Source organism: Oncorhynchus mykiss, chromosome 23 (genome assembly GCF_057628025.1).
Source record: "Oncorhynchus mykiss isolate SJ-2025 chromosome 23, ASM5762802v1, whole genome shotgun sequence".
NCBI classification, from domain to species: domain Eukaryota; kingdom Metazoa; phylum Chordata; class Actinopteri; order Salmoniformes; family Salmonidae; genus Oncorhynchus; species Oncorhynchus mykiss.
The window spans coordinates 50,346,478-50,366,097 of record NC_143044.1 but is presented as its reverse complement, the minus strand read 5'-3'; the positions used below and the strand labels follow the sequence as shown (position 1 = coordinate 50,366,097).

Sequence of the window (19,620 nt, the reverse complement as noted above, 5' to 3'; positions counted from 1 at the left end):
GGACGTAAACAAATTTGTGCATAACATTTGAGAGAAATGTGCTTTTTGTGCATAAGAAACATTTCTGGGATCTTTTTTTTCAGGTCATGAAACATGGGAACAACACTTTGTTGCATTTATATTTTTGTTCAGTAAACTTTATGGGGAATTGATATCTGTTGATTTATTCTGGGTACTAACTCCTAAACTTGGGATAGGGTTAATTATCCCAAGTTTAGGACGAGGTCAGGTCACGTTAAGAGAGAAAGTAAACTTTATGGGGAATTGATATCTGTTGATTTATTCTGGGTACTAACTCCTAAACTTGGGATAGGGTAAATTATCCCAAGTTTAGGACGAGGTCAGGTCACGTTAAGAGAGAAAGTAAAGTTTATGGCCGTATCACTTCGTTTCCTGCCTAGCACTTAAGATACAATGTTTGTTCAGATGTGTAGGAGACTCAGCCTATGAGAAACAGAAACATATCAGTGCTTGTTAATTTATTTTACCTTTATTTAACTAGGCAAGTCAGTTAAGAATAAAATCTTATTTTCAATGATGGCCTAGAAACAGTGGGTTAACTGCCTTGTTCAGGGGCAGAACGACTGATTTTTAACTTGTCAGCTCGGGAACTCGTGTGAGCAATGTCGTTGTGTAATGCAGCTGTATTGATCCTCGTGGAAGAATAAACTTGGTTTGAGCTTTAATATTGTCTGTAGAGTTTTTACTCTGAGAATTAGAACCTAACACTGATCTTGAAATGATTTATTTCCCCCTGTGTTTTACTTGCTGAAGGCCCCAGTCATCCCTGCCTGTACCTGACATTGTTGAAAAACAAGTGCCTCATGTCTAAAACACGGGGAAAAGGGGACATAAAATCAAAATGGACAAATTCAATGTTTTACATAACATTGTAACATATTTCATTCGTTTCTGACCTTTCAGCCCACAGGCTCGATGTGCTGTAGTCTCTCCAAAACTGGACGCTCGCGCTCGGATCACACTGGCACAGGATGTCTGTGCACCGGATGGTCTGCAGGATGCACTCCTGTTGGAGTGGAAAACAAGGAGACATTTTTAGGTAAATACAGGGCCATTTCTCTTTCCCAACGGAAAATGGCAGCTGCAGACCCCAGTGTTGTCAATGGGATTCTGGGCCGCCCGTCAGAAAGACAAGACAAAAGTACATTTTACTAGCTAGCTAGGTTGATTACTAAAATGGTAACATTGATATGTAAATACCATAACCTTCAGACTTGACTATAGTAACAATAAAATAGACTCTGCTTTGGTCTATCTGCACATCTAAAATCCTACTATGTGGATGGGACATTTCTGCTGGGATGGACTTTCCTCTTGAGAATTAGAGTCATAAGTATAGCCGTAGAGCTCATCGCAATACTTCATCTCTTCGGGCAAGTAGTACCCTAGACTGTCCTAATCCTTTAGTTGAGCATTCCAGATAAAACCCCCAACCGTGAGATCACTGAGGAGGACCAACAGTGGTAGGGCGATCGTCTGAAAGGGACTGACATGCAGGGAGGGAACATAAGGATTTGGACACTGGCCAGCAGACCACGATTTCTACTAGCCCGGGTAGCATTCAGGTCCTAAATCTGTGGCATGTGATGTTTGTAAAGGCAAAATGTCACTGCTGTGTCAGGCAGTTTGGCACATTGTCTACTAGCACAGTCTGAAAAGTACTAGCCTTGGGCTAGAGCTCACAAGCCATTTTTGAGCTAGCTAGCAAACTTTAGTTAATGTAGCTAACTAGCCAACCAAGGTGCCTAACTAGCTAGCCCACCAGGTGATATTTAGCTAGTTAGTATTAGCTAATGGTTCATGTAGTCAAACCTTTCTAAGTGGTGACATGTTAGCTAACCAATTATCCTTGCCATGGTGCCGGCCTAACGTTAGCTAACAAGTCTGTCTACACGAACGGTGTAGGTAATATCCCTTCCCAGGTGGGCTAATGCTAGCTAGCATGATCCCACGTGAAAAAGTATGACTACACAAACCATGAGCTAATATTAACTAGCTGGCTAGCTCACTAAAAACATGTCAATAAAAATGTCAAAACAGTCATTATGCCAGCCTATGCTGGTTTACTTTTTACTTGTAAGGAAGGTGATGTGTGTTGTGCACGTATCTACAGTCGGTGGTTATCTAGCTAATTTTTATTAGCACCTAGCTAACCACAGATCTTTGACCTAACCAAAATAGCTTGTTATCAGCTAGCAAACACTGCTTACCTTATCACACGGCTCCAGCACTGCCTCTCGATTACAGAGGTCCGAAAACGATCAAATGCATGTGTGCTGATCGTATAAATGGTTACAATCTGGTACATAGCATAGAACCAGTTACAGGGGATACAAATAAAAGTAATATATGATACCTCTAACCAATGAATTGTACTGTTTTCAGTTTGTGTGTGTGATGAGGGTATTATGAGGATTCTGTGTTATGCAATATAGCCCGTTACCAGATATGTGATTGAATATTATCTGCTGTTGGCTTGTGTGGATGTATGTGTTATGCAATATAGCCCGTTACCAGATATGTGATTGAATATTATCTGCTGTTGGCTTGTGTGGATGTATGTGTTATGCAACATAGCTGACTTGAGACATTGTTAACAGTTTCAGGGCCATGGGCCTTTCTCATGATGGAAAATGGCTGGGACCAGCCTCTGTGCCAACAATCAACGATAGGCTGGGTGAGTCTAAACCACGCCCAGTCTCTACTCTGACAGGCCGGCTCGGAAGCAGGAACTACTTCTGTCATCAGAGTATATTATAATATCTTTGTCAGGAACAAGTCAGTTCTCTGTTTTGCCCTGCTAGGTGGGACAGAGAGCCCGTATCTACGAAAATTGCATTTACCACTTATTGCTTAGCTAATAAAAAATACAATCAGTGACTCAGTGTCATACTTATCCTGATACCAGATTCGAATTGACGCAACCCTAACAGTATGGACAAATTTACATCAGCATCTATGTTAACACTGCCATGTTGATCTGAGCCTTTCCGTTGGAAAACAACCAAATTGTTCACTTTCGACTACAGTCGACTTCGTTAGCCTTACTGCTTGACGGTACTGCCCTTGCTTGGGAAGCATGATGACAACCGCATGCGAAATGAATGACCACCAGTGTTGTATTGAGGAGCTATTCAGTAGACTACTGTCTCTGGTCATTTCAGCACTGTGATATCAGTGAAAATCACTGCAAATGTACAACTATAGCATTCACATGAAAAAAAAAAATTAAAACTACAATTTACTCTCATCACTGATCCTAACACTCTCCCAACCAACTTTGGGCAGACAGTTTGAAAAACTCATGGGAGTTTGACATCAATTTTGGGGAGACACTCTTTTCATGGCACTTCGATACCGAAGTGAAATTTTCATATCTGGTTAGGAGACCTTACACAGCAGGTTAGGAAACTGATCTTAAGGTTAGGAAAAGGGTTAGGGTTAGCGAAAATGATCTCTTTTTTTATTTTTAAATAATATGTTTATTATTTTACAATACAAAATCTAATAAAGACAGCAATACTAACAATGACATTCATTGTACTGTTGAATGGGATGGCCAATTTAGAGGACAAAACAAAACTTATTAACTCACACATACACAAAATAAAACAAAATCCTATTAGGTGGTACATGTCTAAGAAGACAGCATATAGTCATTACAAGCAGTGTAGTTAAGCCACAAATAAATATTGAGTGGAGTACAGCACAGAGTAGCAGCAGATCGTCAACCCAGTTATGAAGCGGGACTAGACCATTTATCCAGTATCGAGTGCCATATTTTGTAAAACATTGGACTTCTATTGGAGGTATTGTATCGAATCTTTTCCATATGTATTACATTCCCTAAATCCCGTAACCACATTTCAAAGGTAGGTAGTCTCCAGTTTCCAGAATTGCAATATGAGCCTTTTGGCTAATAGAGTACAAAGAGAGACAGCTTTCCCTTCGTGGTTATTCCCATCAACTGTACCAAACAGAACTTTGTATCGAATTGTCTTGAAATGAGTGAGTTGTCAGGCAGATGTTCCAGCAGATCACTTTGTTGGACACCTCCAGGGGTAGACTGAAATGCCAGATGGGCCGGTTAATTTTTTGCCTAGTGGGCCTGTCTAACGTTTTTTTGTTTGTTGTTGCACAAACTTATAATTTACTGGCTAATAATTAGGGGCCCTCAAGGAAAACATGTGGTCTGGTGTGGGGGCCTCAAGGGGAAAAAAAATGGGACAGCGGATTAAAATGGGCCGGTATGTTAGAAATACCAGGGCTGATTTTTAGTCCCAGTCCGCCCCTGGTCACCGCCTTTCAAAGTGTGTTGCAGTCATAGAGATAGATAGAGGACTAATATTTGTATCTGTGCCATTATAGAGTCTATGACAGCATGGGCAGAACCATTTGAGGAATTCTCTATTTTGAAGTAATCAATTTTCTTCTTCACGATTGGCTCATCCTTCCTGATGACCCGGTTGGACATGACTCTAACAGGGTTACCAGGAGGGATCAACCAATGCAGTTGGAAGTCCCACCTAGTTGACTACAACCCCTCAGAGCACGTGTCAAACTCATTCCACAGAGGGCTGAGTGTCTGCGGGTTTTCGCTCCTCCCTTGTACTTGAGTGACGAATTAAGGTCACTAATTAGTAAAGAACCACATTCACCTGGTTGTCTAGGTCTTAATTGAAAGAAAAAAACAAAAACCTGCAGATTCTAGGCTCTCTATGGAATGAGTTTGACACCCCTGCCCCACAGTCTAAGCATGGGATGTTCTACTAAGCTAACATGGAATTGTTTTAAGATGGTCATACTAATGATCATTTACACATATTTAACCAATTTTTGGGGGCACTAAACTACTTCCATATACACTGAGTGTACCAAACTAACCAGGTGAATCCAGGTGAAAGCTATAATCCCTTATTGATGTAATCTGTTATATACACTTCAATCAGCATAGATGAAGGGGAGGAGACAGGTTAAAGAAGGATGTTTAAGCCTTGAAAGTGGGCCCTTGCCTTTTGGTGGATTAATTTGTGGTTTCAGAGTAACCTGTAATGGACTTGTGATATTTGTTTGTCTCTTCTGATAAGAGGGACGAGGTGCTCTGTGTCACACAACTTGGGTCAAGATCTGTTTCTTGCTTTGCTCTTAGGAGCAGAGCACCATTGAAAGGAGTGATTTCTGTTGGTGCATCGCAGACCTGGTGGGAAGCGTCAGTCGTTTTGATTCTGTCTCGTAGCCTAACATGACTTTCTTAGGTTATCAGTTATACCGTTTAGTTTTTGTACTGAATATACTGCGTTGTTTCAGGTGCAATGTTGATGGTCATGCTGCAGCAGTTTGTAGGAGGGAGATTCCAAGGTAATGGAAGTGTGCAGGAGGCCATCGGATAGTGTCTGGTGCAAGAGAGGCAGCTTGAAGTGGTCAGTTTAGAAAGCAGTTTAGAAATGGAGGATGGGAGAGGAATACTGAGAGGGTTCCAGTGAGTAGATTTGTACCAGAACAGAGGGATAGGCCAATGTGAGATTTATGCTTCAGTAAGGTTGGCTTCTTAGCGTTCATATCAATGGTTATCAACTGTACTGCAGCAATGCAATTCACAGAAAATAGACGTGGTGGCAGTTGCAGAGATGTATATGTGATTTGACTTCAGAAGAATTACAGGGTGTGTTGCGGGGTGTCCTGTCCTCCCAGGCCATTGGCATGGTGCAGATCATGTCAAAGTAGTGGTATTGGGTTTTTATACTGGAGTGTAGGTGGTGTCTAGGGCTATATTTAACTTTCTTAGAGGAACGGGTGTAATGAAGAGCATTTCATGTAGGTAGGCTGTCTTATTTGTTTTATTTTTCCTTTATTTAACTAGGCAAGTCAGTTAAGAACAAATTCTTATTTTCAATGATGGCCTAGGAACAGTGGGTTAACTACCTGTTCAGGGGCAGAATGACAGATTTGTACCTTGTCAGCTCGGGGTTTGAACTTGCAACTTTCCGGTTACTAGTCCAATGCTCTAACCAATAGGCTACCCTGCCGCTATGACTGGCCTCATGCTCCAGAAAGTAGGTGGCGGTGTATGAACCTAAAAGTTGGCTGTGATCCGCCAGCCTTAAAGACATGGCTTGTGTATGTATGCAATTCAGAGGGTGAATGGGCAAGACAAAATATTTCAGTGCCTTTGAATAGGGTATGGTATTAGGTGAGAGGCACACTGGTTTGAGATCTCATATGTTGTGGTGGTAGGTTGGGTGGAGAAGAGGTTGCGTTGATGACAGTAACTAGGAGTGTACTAGTGGTGGTTTTTATTGTTTCTTCAGCCCAGAGGAAGCGGGTGCTCTGGATCACGTGATTAGGTAGAAGAAATGTGACTTGCTTTGCTCTCTGGACAAGGGCACTGTTGAAAGGCGTGATACCTGGGTTGGTATTAAATGTTGAAGATCAGTTGAAAGTGAAGGCTCCCCGTGTCTGATAGTTGCTGCCTGGTTCAACGCAGATCCAGTGGGGAAATGGAGAAGACGTTGTCTGTTTTGATGTAGTCTTTGCCAGATAAGGTCACCCTGTAGGAATGCTTGTTCCTGAATTTGGTGTCAAGTTTATGGGCAGCAATATGTAGGAGGGTGAGGCCTAGATGTGGGAAGTGTGTAGGAGGGCTTGAAATTAAGGAATGTGTAGTTTCGGTGGAGGAAGTTAGTTGTGGGGCTAGAGATCAAAGGTGTCCGGTTAAAGGCAGGTTGCCAGGGTCATAGTAGTACATCAAGTATTGTTTGCTGTAGCAGTGAAGAGTGGTACAGGGTGAGGGATCCTGAGAGGATTCCTGTGAACAGGCAGAGACTAATAGTGATGTGAAGAATATGCTGTATGTGTCAGTAAGGTAGGTTTCTTTGCATTCATAGCTATGGTTGCCAATTGTGCTGCAGAAATTGCTCGAAAGTCACAGAAAAGAGGTTGTGGCGGCAGAGAAATATTTGGCATTGCGGGATTTTACTGGAGAACAGTTTTAGGGGGTATTGAGTGGTAGAGTTCTGTCCTCCCAGACCATAGGTCTGGAGTAGGATGATATGGTGGTTACTTTTTTATTTTTTTTAGAGTGCTAATAGTTGGCAGGGTAATTGTTCCTTTCCCAAATTGTATAGAACTATATCACGAATATTTTAATTTAGGTCGGCAGTGAATGGCCTCCACTACAGTAGGTGGCGGTGTACGCCCCTTAAATTGAATGCAATCCGCCGAAGTTGTTTTTTGACTGGCGGAAATGACTGTAGGGGTCGGGGAGGAGTGGTTGAGTGAAAAGTCAGCCGAATGTAGCTTCGGTAGTTGGCTAAGAATAAATCATTAAGTGCCAATGCAATTTTTCAAGAAACAATCTTCAACTGAATCGAATATATACCGGATATAGTCTTATCACTGCAAAATTGTGATATTTAGCTAGGATGTTAAAAAGGAAACATTAAGTTGTTGTAGCTAGCTATAGAAGGACACAAACTAGCTAATTCGCGCTAACTTGTCAAGCAAAGAAGATAAAGACATTTTGGGAAATTGTAATATGAAAAAAGACGTGTCGGGGACATTAGGATTTGTCTCTCAAAAAGACATCGTCTACAACAAACTTCTGCCATATGCGGATATATTAGACGACGAATCCAATGTCATTTTGGGTCAAATCAAAGGGAACTTGGGCCGGGCTGTCCAGCTTCGAGAGATATGGCCGGGTGTCTTGTTTTGGACAAGGAAACTTTCCACGTAAGTGTGTTCTTACCCAAGTGTCTGACTTTCTAGTTAGCTGGTTGCCATTCACCTGCCCTGAGAACTAGCTTTAGGTAGCAACGAACATTTGCTTGGCCAAATAACGTTATTTGCTGATGTAGTTTGCAACTAGCCGACTCAGCTCCATCCCAAATGGTGGAGTTTAGTCACAGACGAGTAAGATACATATTTGGGTTGGCTAGGAGGCGAGCCAGTGGAGGCTAGGCTAGCTAAAGTTAGATTTCCGTTCGAAAGTGGGGTACCGGTAGTAGCTTGCTAACATTCGCAATTTGACCGGCGTATTTTGAGCTCAGTGTATGCATCACTGTCACTGACTCGGCCTTGTGCATTTAGCTCCCAGGATTAAGGTTAGCCAGGCAAGAAACCCAGAGGTAACGTTAGTTGGCTGAAGTTAACGAAGTTAGCTAGCCAACATTAGCCAGTCAGAACAGTAGCCAGCTAACGTTACTCAACTTTCACATTTCAATACAGAATGCCAGCGAAATGGCTGTCTTAAATCTTAAATCACGATATGAGTAACGTTAACCATGGACACGGATAGTAACGCCGTGCTAACTATCAATTGCTGTGTCATTAAGACAGACTGAGCACGCTAGTTAGTTAATGTTAGCTAAACTCAGCAAGTGGCTAGGGAAACTAACTACATAACGGACAAGCCCTCTAACGTTAGTGCATCTTGTTTGTAAGCATGCTTAACTCTATAGGCCTAACGTTAGTTAATACCAACTATATGTTTCTAACATACGTTTCCCTGCGAACCTATCTATCCAGCTAGCTAATTGAGACATGTTACTGACATGTAACCTATTGTCTCTTTTTACCTAATAATACATTTACTTAGCTAGCAAAGCTAGCCAGCCATTGCTTAGTCACTCTGACGGTGTGGTTGGTACCATCTCACGGGAATTGTTTGGCCCAAGGGAGGACTCAAGACTTGTGAAAGATTTTTGAAAGTCTGTTGTGTACACTTTCAAAGACTTCGGTGTTGACGGTTTTACATTAGTCCCATGATTTAGCTAGCTGAGTAGATAGACCACAGTGTGAGAATCTTAAGGCAAACATTACTTCATATTCCCAAATGAAGACAACAATATTATTTTCCAGAAGGGAGTTCAGTTTTACTGTCACATGGCAATAAACTACACTGAACAAAAATATAAACGCAACATGTAATGTGTTGGTTTCATGAGCTGAAATAAAATATCCCATACAAACACATATTTGTTTACATCCCTGTTAGTGAGCATTTCTCCTTTGCCAAGATAATCCATCCACCTGACAGGTGTGGCATATCAAGAAGCTGATTAAAAAGCATGATCATTACACTTGTGCAGCATGAACTGAGGACAAAAGGCCACTCTAAAATGGGCAGAATGGTCACACAACACAATACCACATATGTCTCAATATTTGAGGGAGTGTGCAATTGGCATGCTGACTGCAGGAATGTCCACCAGAGCTGTTGCCAGAGAATTGGATGTGAATTTCTATACCATAAGCTAATTCAACGTTTGTTTTGAGAATTTGGCAGCATGTTCAAATGGCCTTACGACCACAGACTATGTTTGGTATTGTGTGGGCAAGTGGTTTGCTGATGTGAACGGAGTGCCCCGTGGTGGTGGAGTTATGGTATGGGCAGGTGAAGCTACAGACAATGAACGCAATTGCATTTTATCGATGGTACTTTGAAAACACAGCGATAGTGTGATGAGATCATGAGGCCCACTGTTGTGATGGTGGCAGATTAATGGCACATCATGATAATGCACGGTCCCATGTCGCAAGGAACTGTACACAATTACTGGATGCTGAAAATATCCCAGTGCTTCCATGGCCAGCGTACTCACCAGACATGCCACCCATTGAGCATGTTTGATGCTCTGGATCGACAGTGTGTTCCAGTTCCCGCCAATATCTAGCAACTCCACTAGAGGTTGGCCGATTATGATTTTTAACGCCGATACCGGTTATTGGAGGACCAAAAAAGCTGATACCAATTAATTGGCCAATTTATTTTATTTGTAATAATGACAATTACAACAATACTGAATTAACACTTATTTTAACTTAATATAATACATCAATAAAATCAATTTAGCCTCAAGTAAATAATGAAACATATTCAATTTGGTTTAAATAATGCAAAAACAAAGTGTTGGAGAAGAAAGTAAAAGTGCAATATATGCTATGAAAGAAAGCTAACGTTTCAGTTCCTTGCTCAGAACATGAGAACATGAAATCTGGTGGTTCCTTTTGACATGGGTCTTCAATATTCCCAGGTACGTTTTAGGTTGTAGTTATTATAGGACTATTTCCTTCTATACCATTTGTATTTCATTAACCTTTGAATATTGGATGTTCTTATAGGCACTTTAGTATTGCCAGTGTAACAGTATAGCTTCTGTCCCTCTAGTTAACGCGCGCTAACTAGCTAGCCAATTCACTTCGGTTACACCAGCCTCATCTCAGGAGTTGATAGGCTTGAAGTCATAAACAGCACAATGCTTGACGCACAACAAAGAGCTGCTGGCAAAACGCACTAAAGTGCTGTTTGAATGAATGTTTACGCGCCAGCTTCTGCCTACCACCGCTCAGTCAGATACTTTAATGCTCAGACAGATTATATGCAACGCAGGACACGCCAGATAATATCTAGTAATATCATCAACCATGTGTAGGTAACTAGTGATTATGATTGATTGTTTTTTATTAGATAAGTTTAATGCTAGCTAGCAACTGCATTTGCGTAACATGCAGTCTCCTTGTGGAGTGCAACGTGAGAGAGCTAGGTCGTTATTGCGTTGGACTAGTTAACTGTAAGGTTGCAAGATTATATCCCCCGAGCTGACAAGGTGAAAATCTGTCGTTCTGCCCCTGAACGAGGCACCGTTCCTAGGCCGTCATTGAAAATAAGAATGTGTTCTTAACTGACTTGCCTAGTTAAATAAAGGTATATAAAAAATAAACAAATTTGGCAAATTGCCGCCCAACAATACCGCTTTCCGATTGTTACGAAAACTTGAGATCGGCCCTTATTAATGGGCCATTCCGATTAATCGGTCGACCTCTAAACTCCACACAGCCATTGAAGAAGAGTGGGACAACGCTCCACAGGCCACAATCAACAGCCTGATCAACTGTGCAATGGAGATGTGTTGCGGTGCATGAGAAAAATGGTGGTTACACCAGATACCGACTGGTTTTCTGATCCACAACCCTATCTTTAAGGTATCTGTGATCAACAGCTGCATATCTGTAGTCCCAGTCATGTCAAATCCATAGATGAGTGCCTAATAAATGTATTTAAATGGACTGATTTCCTTATGAACTCTAACTCAGTAACATTTTTGAAATTGTTGCATATTGTGTTAATTTTTGTTTCGTAAAGCTACTGCTCATAACTACACAACACAAGTGCTCTGTAGTTCAGGGCTCACTGATTGTGCAAAGTCTGCTTCAACATGCACTATGTACGTTCTCATATGGCCTAATCACTGCCAGTGTTGCTTCATATGATATGCTGTCCCAGGTAAACTCTTCTACAACGTGACGTGCCGTTTCGCAATGGTTTTTGTGTTGCTTGGATGTGACCACGTGGGATTGGTAACACACTGGTGATCCCATTCTATAGCTGACTGTAATTAAGGATGTAAACGCGATACAGCACCATAATAATTAATAAGGCCTTACACAAGGTTGATAATGGTTGACTGTATATTAACTGTACCACATCCCTGTTGTACCCAGACCTTCAGGAAAGAGAACTATATATAAAGTGTCAGGCTACAGAAGATGGAAGCACAGTTATCTGTGAGCCTGTTTCAGAAGTTCTGAATTCAAGGCACTCTTCAGAGCTTCTCACAAAATCAAGAGTTCTGTTCCAAACATATAGGCTGTGTAACGCTTTATAGGAATAGTTACACATAGACAGTGTTTTCACACCGTGCCAATGTTACATCATTACTCTCTGTCTGTGTTGTGTTTGCCATGTTTTATTTGGTTGTACTAGCTACTAGGCTCATGAGGCTCTTTCACCTTAAGCTGTGTCAGTCAGTTGTAACTATGTCCCAAATGGCATCCTATTTCCTATGGGCCCTCGCCCAAAGGAGTGACCTACTGAGGGAATAGGGTGCCTTTTGGGACTCATACCAACAGGGCATTAGGATTATGTCCAGGCTATGACCCGAGTCACTGCTCTCAACAGTTGATCTAGATTCTGGAGCTACACAAGTATTTTGGCTCCTTGACAAGAACAAGAAGCATTCAATGCAGGCCTATTTATGTACTGTTGTTGCTTGGCCGATAGCACTGGGCTTTGTCATACACTATATACAAGTATGTGGACAGCCATTCAACACTGTTGCTGACAGGTGTATAAAACCACACAGCCATGCAATCTCCATAGACAAACATTGTCAGTAGAATGGCCTTACTGAAGAGCTCAGTGACATTTAACGTGGCACCGTTAGGGTTGCACATTTTGGGGAATATTCAGAGTTGGAAACTTTCCATGGGAATATATGGGAATTAATGGAAATATATGCACATTAATATTAATACCATTTAAATATAGATTTTTGCATTGGATATATTTACCATTTCATATGGAGACAGAAACAAACCTTTTGCCTTATCATAAGTAGAGATAATTACAAATGATTAAATCCTTCCAATAGAAAAATAAATAAATAATTTAGTTACGAATTAAACTTTAAATTAGTTGACTCTTCACATGGGATGATTTCACTGAACAACAAAAGAAAGGGAATATTGAATGATCCCCAATGATCCATCGCATCTACCCAAAAAACGTTTTCAACATACATCTGTAAAATAATAGTCTAGAAACTAAAGCTTTGGTTGTCTTCTTCTCACGCTTCCATGTCTTCTCCCTGGACCTCCTCAATGTCCACCTCTTGAACATCAGACTCTGAGGCCTCATCTTCACTGTCACTTTCAAATATTGATGAGGATGGCTCGTTGTCAGGCTCAAAAGCTTCAAATTTGCCCAGATGGTCACCAATTTTTCAACCCTTGTATTGGTCAGCCTGTTGCATGCTTTGGTGTATGTGTGTGTTCCCAAACAAGGACCAGTTGCGCTCTGAAGCGGCTGATGTTGGTTTGATTTGGAGGATGATGGAGGTAATGGGGGGAAAGAGCCTCAGATCCACAAAATCCCTTCCACCAGGTGGCTGATGAGATATGTTGGCACAACTGCCATATTGCATTTCCATCCTAAAGCCCTAACTTGGAAGTGTACTTCGCCAGACTGCCAGGAACCGTGCCCTCATCCAGGCCAAGGTGGCGAGACACGGCAGTGATGACACCATAGGCTTTGTTGTTCTCTTCACCAGACAGGATGCTCTTGCCAGCATACTTGGGGTCCAACATGTACGCTGCGGCGTGTATGGGCTTCAGGCAGAAGTCTTCAGGCTTTTTGATGTATTTCAGAACTGCAGTTTCCTCTGCTTGGAGCAACAGTGAAGAGGGCAGGGCAGTACAGATTTCTTCTCTTACATCTGCAAGCAGAGTCTGAACATCAGTCAGGATGGCATTGTCTCCCTCAATACGTGCAATGGCTACTGCTATAGGTTTCAGGCTGCTTACCACTCTCTCACAAAATACGTTATCCTCTTGATGGGGCTGTCCATATCGGCAGACTGTGATATGGCAATTTCTTGGAGAGACTCCCCCCCCCCCCCCCCCCCCAGGAGACTGTCAAACATGATGATAACACCATCCCAACAGGTGTTGCTGGGCAGCTTCAATGTGGTGCTCTTATTCTTCTCACTTTGCTTCGTAAGGTAGATTGCTGCTATAACTTGATGACCCTTCACATACCTAACCATTTCTTGGCTCTCTTGTAGAGTGTATCCATTGTTTTCAGTGCCATGATGTCCTTGAGGAGCAGATTCAATGCATGAGCAGCACAGCCAATGGGTGTGATGTGAGGGTAGGATTGTCTGTTCACAGCATTGTCTGTCACCAGTGCAAATGCCTTCTGTGGTCCAAGGTCATTGATGACTGCCTTCGCTCATCTGCAGTGTGGAGACGTGTGTGTGTTGTCCCTTGTGTCTGTGCTCTTGTAGAATACTGGTTGAGTGGTGGAGATGATGTAGTTAATTATTCCTTGCCCACGAACATTCGACCACCCATCAGATATGATTTCAGTACAGCCTGCTATCTCTATGATTTGCTTGACTTTCACTTGAACTCTGCACCCAGCAAATGAGTAGATAAAGCATGTCTGGTTGGATGGGTGTATGCTGGGGGAATAACATTCAGAAATCTCTTCCAATACACACGGCCTGTGAGCATCAGATGTGAACCAGTTGCATACACAGCTCAAGCAAGACATTCGTCAGCATTTCTCTGACTACATTGCTCCATTGAGTCCAAAAAAACTAATTCCAGGACGACCATGAGCTGTCGCTATCGATTAAGGTGTCTGATTCATCATTTTCACCTCGAATAGAAGTAGAGGGACTTTTGTCATAGGCTGCTTGTTGTGAGTGTAGACAATGTGAAATGGCTAGCTAGTTAGCGGTGCGCGCTAGTTGTGTTTCAATCGGTGACGTCACTTGCTCTGAGACCTTGAAGTAGTGGTTCCCCTTGCTCTGCAAGGGCTGCGGCTTTTGTGGAGCGATGGGTAACGATGCTTCGAGGGTGACTGTTGACGTGTGCAGAGCGTCCCTGGTTCGCGCCCAGGTTGGGGCGAGGGGACGAACGTAATGTCTATACTGTTACATGAGCACTGAGGGAACTTTATGCAGATGATGCCAGATGATTCTGCATCTTTGTTGCATTATTCACATGATTTGGCACAGCATTTGCAAATGTACACAACTTTTCCTTCTACATTAGCTGCATTGAAATGTCTCCACACATCAGATAGTGCCCGTGGTATTTTCCTGTAAAGATGAGGGGGGAAAATGAGTTAAAAAAACAAGTCTGTTCAGCAAATTTCCGCCTTGCTGGAGCTGCCCCATTCAACTCTAAGTGCTGTTATTTTGAAGTGGAAACATCTAGGAGCAACAACGGCTCAGCCTCGAAATGTTAGGCCACACAAGCTCACATCATTAGACCATTGAGTGCTGAAGCGCGTAAAAATTGTCTGTCCTCAGTTGTAACACTCACTACCAAGTTCCAAACTGCCCCTGGAAACAACCGTTTGTCAGAGCTTCATTAAATGGGTTTCCATGGCCCGCAGCAATGTTCAACATCTAGTGGAAAGCCTTCCTAGAAGCATTTAGAACATATTATACAGTTAACTTAATGGTTGTAAGATATCTTGCTGGCAAACATTTCACTGTGAATTCCATACTGTAACTACACCACCTGGTGTGTGCTGCACAACAGTGAGTGACTCAAGGCCCTGGTCTCGTGTAGTTGTGTGCTTGTAAAAGAACACCCATTTCCTGGGGACTACCGTAAGCTTCATAATGATAATTTCACCGGTCACTTTTATCTCCTAACGTATTGCACAAGGTTTTACTTAAGTATCTACAAATATTCACATTTATTTGAAAAAAAAATCTAAATCGTTTTGAAGGTATTGGAGAAATAATCCTGTGGCTATTTGCAAATACCACGGTATACAGTGTGTGTTTGTATGTACAGTATACCACCCATGCCTATTAGGGACATTGGTCTATTGCAGAGGGTGGAGAATTCCCACCAGATGTATCAGAAATGTGTGAATGTTATTCAATGAAGAAGAAAAAAAAATGTAGAGATTGGGTTTATTAAAAGTTATGGAGCTACTTTACAAGCTGCGTGGGAGTTTCTTTCCTTGAATAACAAACACCTAAAGGTAGTGATGCGCTGATATGACATTTTTGGCCGATATACGATACTGATATTTACAATTTTAGCGGCCTTTTACGCATTCTAGTACAGTTAAATAGTTAACACATACATGGACACAGAGGCCCAAGGCACTGTATTTCAATGCAAGAGGTGTCACTACAGTCCCTGGTTCGAATCCAGACTGTATCACATCCGGCCGTGGTTGGGAGTCCCATAATGTGGCGCACAATTGGCCCAGCGTCGTCCGGGCCGTCATTGTAAATAAGAATTTGTTCTTAACTGACTTGCTAGTTAAATAAAGGTTACACACACACACAAACACACACCACACTGGCCAAAAATGTATTTTATTGGCATTTACGCATGTCCCCATTACCAATAAAACATAACAAAACATATTTCTTTCACTTACTTGCTGTGCTGTTTCGTTGTTGAGTTGTTTAAATCTCAACCAGGATTTCTCATACTATAGAACACCATTTGGATCTTTGCGTGTGAAAAATCACTATTTGATGTGTCAGATAAGCTTGTTGACCAAACAGGACCTGCACATCACAATAATTTGACGTGTTCATTAAGTTAAAATAACCCTAATTTATAAGACAGTTCTTATTTGATTAATGCTGGTCAGACCCATCTATGTGAAGCTAGCCACAATACTTTGCGGTTAGCCTTCAAAATAAAAGTATGTAATTGACAGTGATGCAAATTAATACAAATAGTAGAATTATGCCATAATTGAATAGATCATGCTAAATGAGGTTGGAATGTTGTTTATATAAATAATTTGTTAATTTGACATCTGTTGAAATCACACTAGAAATATTATACTTTAGAATTGCATCGGGGGCATACTTATTTCACTGTACAGCCTTACCTATGGATTGTGGATCAATAACATGGGGTATCAGTCTACTCGGTGACACCCAGAGAACATTAGCGTCATGGCTATTATTGCGGGACTCTGAAACAACTGTGAATTGAGCCACATTTATTGTCAACCTATGTGTATTGAACACTATTCCAGAGAAAAAACAATACTGCATGGATGCTTTGGAGTCTGATAACTCTGAGGATGACATTGGGAAAAAATATGGTGTAGCTCACAGTCACGTAGCTTTCTGTTACCCTTGAGGTCCACTCCTCTGAGGTGTAGCTCACAGTCACGTAGCTTTCTGTTACCCTTGAGGTCCACTCCTCTGTGGTGTAGCGAACAGTCACGTAGCTTTCTGTTACCCTTGAGGTCCACTCCTCTGTGGTGTAGCGAACAGTCACGTAGCTTTCCGTTGCCCTGGAGGTCCACCCGTCTGTGGTGAGGGCAACAGAGGATGCCTTGGATAATTTGTTGACAATTCTGATATTTTCCTGTTCATAAAGATCTGGTAAGATCTTTATACTGAAGTGGATGCGGCAGGGGATTTCGTAGCGTGACTCAAGCACTTTCACTATATTTTGAAACCCTTTGTTTTCCACAACAGAGCATGGCCTCATGTCTACAGCGATAAACATCCCAATAGATTTGGTGATGGCTTTGGCCCGGTCTGATTCTGCAGCAAAGGGCTTAAAAGCCGCGGTGAGAAGTTGTCTCTTGGCTGAGTTGGCTCCTGTCACTGACACACCAGAGTGACAACGCTTTAAATGTGTGGCCACGCTCGATGTATTTCCATGATCATACGGCTTTCTTGTGGCACAACGCCTGCACACCGTAATGGTGTTGTCCACCACCCTTCTTCCATCATCATATTTGACAGGGAAGCCAAAATGCTCCCTGCATAAACTTGGATTAGCTATCACAACGTGCCATTGGAACACAGGAGTGAGGGTTGCTGATAATGGGCCTCTGTACGCCTATGTAGGTATTCCGTTAAAAGCCATTTCCAGCTGCAATAGTCATTTACAACATTAATAATGTCTATAGTGTCACTGTAGACTGACACTAGACATCTGACCAATTTTATGTTATTTTAATTGACAAAAAAATTGCTTTTCTTTCAGAAACAAGGACATTTCTAAGTGACCCTGAATTTTTGAACAGTAGCATATATGGAAATGTAATATATATATATATATTTATTTATTTATTTATTTCCATTCGGGCAGATTAACTCTATTCTTGTGAAACTTTCTTTTTTATTTCTTTTTTATTTGTCCTGGACAAGAGGACAAGCGTTAATGTCGAGGCCCGTCTGGTTTGTGTTCATGCATCTCTGTGGCTGTGCCCTAAAGATGATTTTCTTGTAGGTACATACGGCTGTACGGCAGGAAGTTCAGCAAGGAGGACCATGTGCTGTTCATCAAGCTGCTGTACGAGTTGATCACCATCGACAAGCTGGAGATCAGTATGATGCAAGGCCTAGCCCGGCTACTCATCAACCTCCTCAAGTAAGACCATGGGTTACACATATGGTCTGTATGTATACACTCCCACAGTTACGCATGCAACCACACTCACATTGACAAGCTGGAGATCAGTATGAAAGCTGGCCCTTCTGCTCATCAACCTCCTAATGTAAGCAACACACACACCCCCATCAACAATCTTGAGACCAGTATGATGCAATGCTTCGTCTACCTCATCAGTCAATGGCACATAATGTCACTCTAATCAGCCTTTGATCATGTCCGGCACCTGCTCGCCTGTCCAGCATCACTACTCTGGACGGTTCTGACTTAGAATATGTGGACAACTACAAATACCTAGGTGTCTGGTTAGACTGTAAACTTTCCTTCCAGACTCACATTAAGCATCTCCAGATTAAATCTAGAATTGGCTTCCTATATCGCAACAAAGCATCCTTCACTCATGCTGCCAAACATACCCTCGTAAAACTGACCATCCTGCCGATCCTCGACTTCGGTGATGTCATCTATAAAATAGCCTCCAACACTCTACTCAACAAACTGGATGTAGTCTATCACAGTGCCATCTGTTTTGTCACCAAAGCCCCATACACTACCCACCATTGAGACCTATACGCTCTCGTTGGTTGGCCCTCGCTTCATACGCGTCGCCAAACCCACTGGCTACAGGTTATCTACAAGTCTCTGCTAGGTAAAGCCCCGCCTTATCTCAGCTCACTAGTCACCATAGCAGCACCCACTCGTAGCACACACTCCAGCAGGTACAGTGGGGCAAAAAAGTATTTAGTCAGCTACCAATTGTGCAAGTTCTCCCACTTAAAAAGATGAGAGAGGCAAAATGTTCATCATAGGTACACTTCAACTATGACAGACAAAATGAGGAAAAAAAATCCTGAAAATTATTTGCAAATTATGGTGGAAAATAAGTATTTGGTCACCTACAAACAAGCAAGATTTCTGGCTCTCACAGACCTGTAACTTCTTCTTTAAGAGGCTCCTCTGTCCTCCACTCGTTACCTGTATTAATGGCACCTGTTTGAACTTGTTATCAGTATAAAAGACACCTGTCCACAACCTCAAACAGTCACACTCCAAACTCCACTATGGCCAAGACCAAAGAGCTGTCAAAGGACACCAGAAACAAAATTGTAGACATGCACCAGGCTGGGAAGACTGAATCTGCGATAGGTAAGCAGCTTGGTTTGAAGAAATCAACTGTGGGAGCAATAATTAGGAAATGGAAGACATACAAGACCACTGATAATCTCCCTCGATCTGGGGCTCCACGCAAGATCTCACCCCATGGGGTCAAAATGATCACAAGAACGGTGAGCAAAAATCCCAGAACCACACGGGGGGACTTAGTGAATGACCTGCAGAGCTACGCCGCCAGGGACTCAAATCCTGCAGTGCCAGACTTGCCCCCCTGCTTAAGCCAGTACATGTCCAGGCCCGTCTGAAGTTTGCTAGAGAGCATTTGGATGATCCAGAAGAAGATTGGGAGAATGTCATATGGTCAGATGAAACTAAAATATAACTTTTTGGTAAAAACTCAACTCGTTGTGTTTGGAGGACAAAGAATGCTGAGTTGCATCCAAAGAACACCATACCTACTGTGAAGCATGGGGGTGGAAACATCATGCTTTGGGGCTGTTTTTCTGCAAAGGGACCAGG

General features: G+C 42.2%; 1 protein-coding gene across 3 annotated transcripts in view; it reads left to right on the top strand.

Moving 5' to 3' along the window:
• The first annotated feature begins 6,767 nt into the window (after window positions 1-6,767).
• LOC110503043 (proteasome activator complex subunit 4B) overlaps window positions 6,768-19,620 on the top strand; it is a 97,662-nt gene continuing 84,809 nt past the window's right edge. Inside the window, exons 1-2 of one of the 3 annotated variants that reach the window (XM_090217579.1) lie at window positions 6,768-6,883; window positions 17,827-17,967. In XM_090217579.1, coding sequence (XP_090073705.1) covers window positions 6,864-6,883; window positions 17,827-17,967 — 161 coding nt within the window. In that variant the 5' untranslated portion in view covers window positions 6,768-6,863. Of the gene's footprint in view, window positions 6,884-7,246; window positions 7,753-17,826; window positions 17,968-19,620 lie in introns of those variants that run through there. The other 2 variants (XM_036960897.2, XM_036960896.2) reach the window with 2 other exon arrangements.